Source organism: Aplysia californica, unplaced genomic scaffold, assembly GCF_000002075.1.
Source record: "Aplysia californica isolate F4 #8 unplaced genomic scaffold, AplCal3.0 scaffold00535, whole genome shotgun sequence".
Lineage (NCBI taxonomy): Eukaryota > Metazoa > Mollusca > Gastropoda > Aplysiida > Aplysiidae > Aplysia > Aplysia californica.
In genome coordinates this window covers 171,649-182,780 of record NW_004797805.1, presented here as the reverse complement: position 1 = coordinate 182,780, position 11,132 = coordinate 171,649, and the positions used below count along the sequence as shown (strand labels likewise).

Below are 11,132 nucleotides of genomic sequence, written 5' to 3'. Positions count from 1 at the left end.
GAGAATAAAGAAACGACAAAGAAACCCCACAATTTGGCTCAAACTAGAATAAACCTGAAACACGTCTTCCATATTACTGCCATAAATGTTCATTTTCAATATCACTGCCTCCATCTGGTGTTGAGCTGGCTACAACATACATAGTCTATGAATCTACATAACTTAATTTACTTACCGGCATTTTGCTTTCATATTATTTATAATACCAGGGTGAGTCAAAAAGTAATGCAATTTCGTTAATAACTTAAAGAAAATAGTACACACTTTGCAACTTTCAGACCTCAAATTGAAGGGGAGCATCTGAGGATCAGGTTTTCATTTCTCAATATTATAGTCTCCATTTCGTTCAATAGCCACTGTCCCCCTTTTACTATGTCCACATATGCCAGCTTCGTAAAACCTATCTGGTTGGTCTTTGGGCTACAGCAGTCTTAATGCCTCCATCGTTTCCATAATGTTGACCTGTCAATGGTTCTTTTCAAGATTGCAAGGTGTAAGTGCCAAGGGACAACACTTCTTTACGTCATGTGCCAAGTGCAGCCCCCCCCCCTCCCCCCTCCCACACACACACAAACACACTTGCAGCTGCGCGCGGCGATAGTTTACATTGGTTACAAGGCTAGATCTAGATCTAAAATCTAAAGAAGCACATGTAGATCAAGGCCTAGGCCTAGGCCTACGACAACAGTCGAAACTAGGTCAACCTCTCGATTCGAAGTTTCAAAGTATGATGAAGTGCATTGCTGGGTGATTTTGTGGCCAAGTGTTGATGCTAGCATCAATATTTAATAGTAAAGCACCTAATAATACTTACTTCTTGTTGATTTTGATGATCTGTGAAGAGTTTCAGTCGGAAATATACACGAAGCGAGGCGACACATGTCCGCCATTTATACAACACTGTTGAATAGCACGTCTGACGCATCGCGCAGCTCAGCTGACAAAAAACAGACGACACATCGACGCTGCTTAAGCACACGATAATGTATACATTCATTTGCACGGTGCGAGCCAGGCGAGCTACATGTCAGACCTACAGAGCCACTCTGGGACCGGCCTAAAGGAGCCAAATGCACGAGAATTCCCCATAAACGGAGTGATTGTCTCCCTTGTTCTGGTACTCGAATGCTGGTGGACTTTGTCATGGTGAGAAAAACACTCTTTCAATGTTCAAATTTGGTCTTAATCGTCGAATTCTCGCCTTCAGTCGTTTCAGTGTTTCAATCTGGGTTCAGAATTGACAGTTGTTCCTCATGGTTTAAAAAAAAATCATCTGATCAATTTTAAAAACAAAAACGACTTCAGCTGACATTTGAATATTGAATAACTGAAAATGTATTCACCCAATCATCGCCCTAAAACCTTTCGCTACCCACTCATGTAGCATATACATTTAAAGAATAAAACGTAAATTTTGCGTCATATGATACCTTAATTGTTTATCTACGATAAGAGTCCACTAACATAGTATGGTCACTCAAAACTGACCTTAAAAATCGTGTTTGGTAAAACCGTGTGAAATTAAGCAAATGTAAATGTGTGTTTGCACTTGTATTTGAGTGTGTTATCATTGGTGGAATGGGCATGTATTGCATATCAGATGAATGAAGAATAGGTCTATTATTGTTTCTGAGATGACCAATGTTTTAATACGACATTTTCAAATGGATGAGAAAACAAAGCAGTCACAAATACCACTTAAAACTTGGACTTATTCGTTTTATGTGCTAATTAGTATTTTGTATAGGAGACATTGATTTTGTTTCTTTGGGCTTCACATGCCTGCAGGATTCATACTGGGACTATTTACTGATGACCACTCCTTCATCGGTATGATTTGCTTTTCCAAGTTTTGTCTAAAGGCGTTGGCCTTGTGAGAAGGTTATTTGTCACGTATAGCGATGTCCCTTGAAAGACACCATAACGAAAAGGATGATACAACGTGATGTTCAAGTACTTGTGCGATGTAATCCTGAGTCAGATTGAAAAGACAAAACAAAGCAACAACAACTACAAAACAAAAACAAAGAAACCCCAAAAATATAAACACCCCCCCCCCCCCCACAAAAAAAAGAAATCCTTTGGTACACCCTCTTTGTTTTTTGTTTTTTTGTTTTTCTGGAACAAACAAACCAAATCTTTCATAACAAATCAGGAGGAACCACAAAGAAAAACAGAAAAAAGCAACAACAAAAAACCCACAAAATGAAATGCACAATAAAATGATACAGAGAGGAGAGCAAGTTGGATTTTTAAAACTTGGTTACGGACAAAACGTCGTCGTATTGTGGAAAATATTGGAAAACATTCAAAGAACTACAAATGCTCGTGCTTTTAAATCAAACACTTCAACCTTAAACTCAATAACAACATGCAACCAAAAATGTATAGTCAATTCACAAGAAATCTGTCTAAACTTCACACTGTTTAATTTTTTTAAAACTCGACAAACTCACCACCTGATTCTGTCTGTGTCTCACAAAAGTGACATATAATTTTAAACATCAAAGTACAGAGTGGCAATGTTATGGCATCGGAACGTTTCATCTATAAATTGTCCCCTCAAGTTATATGAAGGCTGTAAGGGCTATACAATGATCAAATCTGATTTGAACGTCATTGTACCATTTCATTCGCGTGCGCCAAAAATGCAAATTGCGAAAAAGAAGATGGAGTTTCAAAGATTAATCAGAGCGTTTTGAATTGATGTAGTGCGGTCAAAAAATTCGTGGTGTGATGTACTTTCAAATGTCTCCTCAACTATCGAACACAGGTTCTCCAATTTTTGCACAGTGCCTTGTATCAATTTGTCTTAACAGATCAACATTTTTGTAAAGACCTGCAAGCTGTATTCTAGAAAATTCCTTAATAAATACTAATAAAAAATCCAAGAGCGTGGTTTCTACAGATTTTTCAATGTATACAGTTGGGGCAATATCGCTTTTAATAGAAAGTCAGTCAGATTTTTCTAATCGGGACATTATGCTTATTGAACGCATGTTTTGAGAACCATTAACGAAAAAAAAATTGTTCAGTATAACAATAATTTCTTGTAACAATTTTTGCTAGTAAAAATTGTCATTGATGAGCTATGACGTAGGCCATATGCGTAATCGAAATACGTGTGAGAAGCGGGAAGTACTGTGAACAATTATACATTTTATTTGTGACAGAGATTTCAAGTATTTTATATAAATGTATGAAGAAAAGTTTTTTAATCTAGCCCCAATTGTTCGAGAAAAATATGATTTAGTTAAGACAAATTGATACAAACTGCTATGCCATGTATGTATGAAATTGATTCGCCCGTTAAAGAGATATTTGAGGATAAGTTGCACCACGAATTTTTTACCGCATTATAAAAAAAATACGTCCATAATAATATTGTCCATTCATTACCTTGCGTCCCGAAAATTTCAACAGATCACTTCAGGCTTCGTAAAACAAAGAGATGATAAGTCAATAACATAAACATATCCCTGCCTGCTAGACATAATATTATTTTCAACTTATATAAAAGGATCTACGATATGAAGTGATCTTCTACGAAGCACGAGTGTCACAGGGAAGCGGATCTTCTGATAAAGTTACAAGAATGTTGAACATTGAGACAAGTTGCGTAGTGTAACTCGACGTTGTGAACATATCAGGAGCTAGCACTGGATGCACTTGAGCCTCCAGAGCTCCCAGCTAAACATCGTGGGGCGAACATCTGCACGTACGTGTATCTAAATCGTCGGTTCATGACTACATAAATAATAAAATTCACGGAACAATTGATCAGGGCCACGCTGTTTACAACCTCGCCTAGAATGATCTGCACCATCTGCTCCTCCTCAGAGTCGCCAGAGTAGTGGTCCTTGAAGATGTTGGAATGCAGGATGAATATGACGAAACTGCACACGGCATACACGAAGCAGACGACAAGAAGGGTCATCGTCACACGGACAACAGACGAGTCTTTGCTGACGTTGCTCGTCATCTGGTTTCTCTTTAAAGTCGCCATCTTGATTTTCACCACTAATACAATGCAACCAACGAGTACAATGGATACCGGAAATGGTCCGAACAGGAACTTACTAAACTCCGTAATGGCTTCAGTGGTGTCTAGGGTATTTCTCAGTTTGGACAAATCGATGATATCTAGTTCTCTGGTCGTGCTGTTGGAATGATTTCCAAATGTTGAATTATAAAGCTGAAAGCGGGAATTGCTGATTATAGTGAGATAAATCATTGTGCAATAGAGTGACAAAGCCACGAAAGCGACAATACAGAATGTTCTTCTTGGGGAAACAATACGAGTCATTTTCAGGGGAAAACATACAGCTAAAATCCGTTCTGCTGTGATGAAGAGAGGCATGGTGAAAGAAGTCCAGGCCCCGGCGTAATCCATCACCTGCAACACCTGGAAAAACAAGAAGTAGAAGGATTTCTTTTGATCGAGATAGCGGTATCCATTTGAAGCTGTAAATCCGTAGCAGAGCATGGAGAGGAGAAACGAGGAGTCTGAGCAGGCGAGAACGACCAGCAAGACGTTGTAGCTCTTGTCCAATCCATGACGGACGAGGACACAGAGGCTCATCACGTTTCCCGTGATGCCGAAGCCAGCTAGAGTCGGGAGCACGACCACCACGAGAGCATAGATGACAATTTCGGTGGTCTCCCTGTCAAGTTCACCTCCTCTTGCCGTTGTGACGGATGTCAAAGAGCCGTTGGTTTCAGCTGTGTTTCGAGTCGAGTTGACGTCGACGGACTCTATGATTACAGAGTTGTTTGCTGCTTTGGGAATCTCCATTCTAAAAACAAAAAAGGGGAAGGGGGTACAAAGACATGAAAAGGTTCGTTAACTCTTTTGGATGAACTGGTTGTGTTTCGTATTGTTTTTATTTTTAAATAAGGTAAGGGAAGTTAGGAGGTTGTTTGAATTTACTCCACAGTCAAACACAGTCTAGGTAATAGCAAAGAATGTGCCATTGCTCCTGTTCTACTAAAGGCGAGAAAAAATCGGATTGCACTTCCAATCTGACTTTGAACTGATACTAATTTAGCCAAAACCGTTAGGTTAAAAGCTCTGTAGCAGATGGCGTTAAAGGATAATAACCTAAAAAGAGAAGTGAGAAAAACAATAAAATGGCTGCGACACATTGACATGACTAGTACGGTGGCTCAAGGGTGTATAGATCAAGTTTGCAATTACATCGGACAATCTTGCATTTGCCTACAAAACAGTCTTCGCGAGAGTATAGACGAGCCCCTCTTTACCCGATTACAGGGCGCTCTATTAGCCGAGTTGGTATTATGCTGGACTACGAAGCAGACAGCCCAGATTCGAATCCCCGACAGGGCGTTCTTGAACTTGCGTCGTTTTGTGGAGGGTTTTTTCAAGGCTCTCAACCCATTTGGCTCGGTCATATTTGAGATGGACGTTGAATTCGGAGATCCTGCCTCTTATTTAAATAACCCAAACCTAAAAGTGTTAAACAGGGCATTATATCCAAACATTTACTTATTCTTTCCAATTACCTTTATATTACACGCTTGATTGAAAAAATCCCCCCAAAACAATACAAATTATTTTTGGGGCAAATTAAAATCTTCCCGTATTTGCATTCGTACTTCACTGTTCGATCATTTGGCAGTCGAAAATAGCTGGAAGATGCATCGATAATGGCAACAATCGAGTTTTCTTTTCACGTGTAATTGACAATGTTATTAAATGTTTGATCTGTATCGGCTGTTTTCTCAAAATTGTGTTTTTGACACACATATTATGCTTCTAACATTTTTGTTGTTCTAGCAAATCAGCTGCAACTTGACAGGATTACTCCTTGTTTATTGTTTAAACTTTATATAGAACAATTTGTATGTCAGAGTTTTCATTCTTGATTTCTGAAATAATTTAGAGTGCAACTTGTATTGCACATTACCGTTCATGATTATATCACGTAAAAATCAAAATAATTGTTCAATTACAAAGATCCTCTACTCTATTTTTAATCATGTCTTGTAGTAATGCAATGTTTCAACTCATTTTGGGTTTTTTTAAAAAGGGCTTAGGCAAAAATGTAATACGGGTTGCCCATTGGGGGGATCGGGCCTGGGCGGGACGAGACGGTTTGCTAGCCAGATTGAGGGCGCAAAGCGGCTATCGTGGCACAGCTGATCACGCCTGACTCGTTGCCTGAAAAACAAACACGTTTGTTTTCAGGCGACAAGTCGTGCGATCATCCCGACCCGACTCGACCGGACCCGATCCCATCCGCAACGGGTGACACACACACACACACACACACACACACACACACACACACACACACACACACACACACACACACACACACGTACAGAAACACTCACACGCACACACTAACACACACACACACACACACACACACTCACACACTCACACACACAAACACACACACACGTACACACACACGTACACTCTCACACACACATACACTAATATTGATCACGAGAGGAATCGAAATAACTATGATGGCCTGGTTACACGTAATGGTAAATTGTACATAAAATGGGTGATCCAGCAACTATACGATAAATCGTTAGGTGTTACACATAACCACAAAATAGTACCAAAAAAGAGGTACAGTGTTCGCCCTTCAATCATTCATTAGGTCCCGGGCTCGAAACCTTCACATAGAGTGCAGGCAAATCGCTGTCGTCGCAAAGAGACATGACGAGGAATCTCCTCGATCGAAAGAAAACTGGTCGACAGATTGGAACGTGTAAACAGACAAAACAGTTTGATAAAACGGACAGTTCTCGCTAGCGACGAATCTGATGCAATTTTTTGTTGCGTGTAACCAGGGTATAACGCACATAATATATAACTGTCAATATTTTACGCTCCCTATTAACACATTTGGAGGCGGGCAGCTTCAGTCCTGTCTGTCAAAGTCATTTGTAACGAGAAGGATGCAACTCCTTGATTAGAAATACATGAATGTATTCGGGGTATTAACCTTAGGTTATTGCTAGTGCCACAACTGAAGATCAAATCAAACCGTCGAAATAAAAGGGGACATAATGCACTTCGCCCCACCCGTTGTATCCAATGCCTCACAAAATTCGTGCGTAGAGTCATGGTTTCCGCTATTGCTCAGTACACCTTGTGAAATAATCAAAGCCCCCCCCCCACCAAAAAAAACCCAAACAAACAAAAACCCTGGTTTTTAAAGTTCGGTTTTACATCTGTATCGATACTTTTTAGATCATTTAGGAGTCTGGCTTCGGGCCCTGTCTGCCAGAGCAAACCCGGGCTGAGAGGGATATAATTATATATAACTGCCCAGCAGAAAGACCGAGACAGTCGATAACAATAGTTTTTCCTCAATCGGGAATCGGACTCAGGTCTTCTGCGTGCGAAAGGGAAGCACTTAACACAGACGAAAGTTTATCACAGCGATGCTTTTAAATCAATAGCAAACGCTGATGAAAAGTCAAACGGCATCAGAGTTAGTTTATCAGATAAATTCCCTTAATTTTAGCTCAGTTATAGATCTAGTCTTTTATGTATACATTAATAGGGGTTGAGCGCTATATAAATAACATTTATTATCTATTATTTATTATTAAATATTCAAGTTCTAGTTACAGGTTTGGTACGGTACCCGAACTGACAAGCGCATAAGGGTGTTTTGATGAAATCATAGAATTACCTAAAAAGAAATGCAGCATAACGTACTAATGGCTTCGCTTTGCAAACACGTTTGAAGGTTCAATTGCAGCTTCTATACTACGTATAGATTAACTGATTTAAAATAAAAAGGAAACTTTGATTCTCCGACACATTTAAAATTTGACAAACGGGCGTAATATCTGTGGAAGACAAACAATCATATCTCCCTCAACCCCAAACCTGAAACTGCTCAGTGCCTGCTTCTATGTTGTCACAGTTGCTGGTGTAATCATTTGGATACGACAAATTCACAACTACAATCATTGTCATCATCATCATCATCATTTATCATCATCATCATCATCATCATCATCGTTGTTGTTGTTGTACAGGACGAAAAGAAACATAAACAGTAGGTTATTGCAATTTGCTGATTTTTTAGGTTCTTTGGTAATATTTAAAAGATTTATACTGGTGATCATTATTATTATTATTATTATTATTATTATCATTATTATTATTATTATTATTATTATTATTATTATTATTATTATTATTATTATTATTATTATTATTATTATTATTATTATTATTAATATTGTCATTACTATTTAGATTATCATTTATACTTTTATTATTAATATCATCATCATCGTCGTCATAATCATCATCATTATTATCATCATCATTATTATTAATGATGATATCATTATTGTTATCTTGATTATCAAATCATTATCATCGTATTGCCTTTATTATCATATCACCATTCTCATCATTGATATCACATTACCATTATTGTGAATTATTAACATTGTTATTCGTATTACTATTAACACTATTATCATATTGTAACCTAACCTCTTTCAGAGTAATAAATTTTGCAGGCAGCTCGTAATATCCTCTCCTCGAATATAAAAAATCCGACTACGTCCACCTTCGCATATCCCTACATAACTGCTGGTCGTCTGCCCCAGGGCTACTTTTAACTTTTGACCAGGCCGTCACTCCGCGGGCTCTCGCGATGAGGGCGGTAGAGGGCAGTGGGAAGAAGGAATGGAGGTGGTTTTTATAGGGGGTGCCCACTAGCGAGAGCGGATCGGGTCGGGTCGTGTCGGGTCGGGTCGGGTTTTGGGTTGGGTCGCTATCTGACGACATGACAACTGAATGAAACGTCCAGCCAAACAATCTGAAAACATCCAAAACAAAATGGCATTGAATACCCCCACCATACGATACTTGGACCTCCGACATTGCGGACATTAAAAGCATAGACAAATGTGTTGTATTAATTTTGACGGTGAAATGTCATCGGGTATGGAGTGAGCTCTCGTGGAAATACGAGGTCTGTCTCAGAATAAAGTTTCCCTCCTCCGTAAAATCAAAAGTAAGCAACCAACAGCCACTAAATTTTGGGAAGTCATGACATCATGTCTAAGAAACATCAACACCAAATTGCAAGTGCATTGGTGAACCGGTCATAGAGCAGTGACATGTCAAGTGTGGTGTTCTTGTGCACGTTGTCCAAGGCAAATTTGAGGAAAATGTCTGAGCAAAACATTGGTGCAACCGTCTCATGCTATGATGTCCGAGTTGTGATCAAATTTTCAACTCTTCTTGGCAAGTCAGCAGTTGAAACCCATGGTGATCTAACAAAGTTGTAGGGAATAATGTCCCATCAAATCAGACAGTAAGGAAATGGATTAGGGAAGTTGAATGTGGGAGGTCTGACATGAAAGATGAAGTGCACACAGAAAACACAGGAAGAGAAAGGTGATGCACATTGGGTTTTTTTCGACATGAGTGACATCATAGTGAGCTGGCTAATCCCACCTGGTGTAACTGTCAATGGTGACTACTACAGGTTCGTCCTCAACGACAAGCTGAGACCTGCTATCAGGAAAAAAGACCTGCTTTGCTTGAAGAAGCTGTCATCCTGCATCATGACAACTCGCCTGTTCACAAGTCCAGAGTTGTGCACGAGCTTCTTGAGGGCTACTCGTGGGAATTCTTGGAACACCCGCCCTATTCGTCCGATACCGCCCCATGCAACTTCCACCTCTTCCCCAAGGTGAAATAAATGCTGCGAGGTCGGCGATTTGAGGACGAGGACCAGATTCATAAGGCTGTGAGAAAAGCACTCGTAACCTTGGAAAAATTATCACTGACCACTGTCTTTGACCGCTGCGTACATCAAATGGAGACATGTCTTGAACTTGATGGTTCCTGTATTGAATAGGTATTTGGATAAGCTTTCTGTTGATACCTAATACAAGGTGATTTATAATTATATGTGAGGACAGTATGATAGGGAAACTTTATTCTGAGACAGACCTCGTACGTGAGTGAAACAAAGGGCAGGTGCGGTTCGTCCATAGAGCACGGTCGTGCAGTGCGGCCAAAAATGTTTTAAATTTCTATTACGTAAAACACCCACAATACGAAGATAAAAATGCCAGAAACAAACACTAGGCAAGTGTTATATCAAAACAAGGTCCTCACTGGCGCCATAGCATCTACAATGCCATGCCAAAGTTCACACGCTTTAGCTAAACATAATAGGATATTCAACAGTGTAACCTGACCTATAAATCGCTCTTTGGGATAACCCGAGCGATGACAACACTCGTAGCGAGTTTGGCGGTACATTAATATTAATAAGACGGCACATCTCAAATGTGCTCCTGCTGAATAGTGCCGAAACACATCCCACAGTAGGCAGTCTAAAAATAAACGCGATAGACCGTACGCTATTCTTTGCCAATATTATGTGAGCCCATGAGCAATCCAGCAGAGTGCTCAAGTGAATTGTGATTGTTTCATTGTCTGTCTTGCCACTAGGCTATTTTAAGTGACTCTGTGACCGTGACCCTGAGGGGGGTTCACGTGACCGCTCTACGAGTTGTGCCTTTGAATGGTTTTGTAGTGGAGTGGGGAAAGATATTACTTGAGTGTTCAGTTCCAATACAGGATGGCTAACAAACAATTTTAGTACCAGAAATGAAAGCCACAAGTAAAAAGAATGAAAATAAAAGCACGGGGTCCTTCCTCATCAACCTAAAGATCCTAAAATTATACACTGTCTCATTTACTATGCCCTTGACTATCTTCAGAATGCGATAGCTTAAATTGTGCACGTCCACTTTTTAGCCCCACGGGCAGCCCCTGACAAAGAGGTGTCCTAGAGCAGTTATGACAAAAAGTAGGCTGTCGAAACAGTTACCACTGGGATCTATCAAAATGGAACTTCATTTTTAAAAATCTTTATTTAGTTCCTATTTCATATGACGAAACCCCAAAGCATTTCCACAAGTTGTGTTATCCAGGATCAATTGTTTTCCGAGCAGGCCGTCCTGGCAAAGCCTTCTGTTTTTCTCGATTTTGATATTGTTGCAAATACGTGAAATCCTCAGAGGTGCTTATGCAATAACAGAAGATAATAACTTCATTTATACAGTGCATATCCGTGCTCAACAGTATGCTCAAGACG

General features: G+C 39.7%; 1 protein-coding gene across 2 annotated transcripts in view; it reads right to left on the bottom strand.

Annotated features, from left to right (window-relative positions):
- Positions 1–3,576: 3,576 nt before the first annotated feature.
- The window catches only part of LOC101852874 (FMRFamide receptor), a 23,969-nt gene continuing 16,413 nt past the window's right edge, over positions 3,577–11,132 (bottom strand). For both annotated transcript variants that reach the window (XM_035971913.1, XM_035971912.1), the window contains exon 2: positions 3,577–4,796. In XM_035971913.1, coding sequence (XP_035827806.1) covers positions 3,647–4,795 — 1,149 coding nt within the window. In that variant the 5' untranslated portion in view covers position 4,796 and the 3' untranslated portion in view covers positions 3,577–3,646. The remainder of the gene's footprint in view (positions 4,797–11,132) is intronic.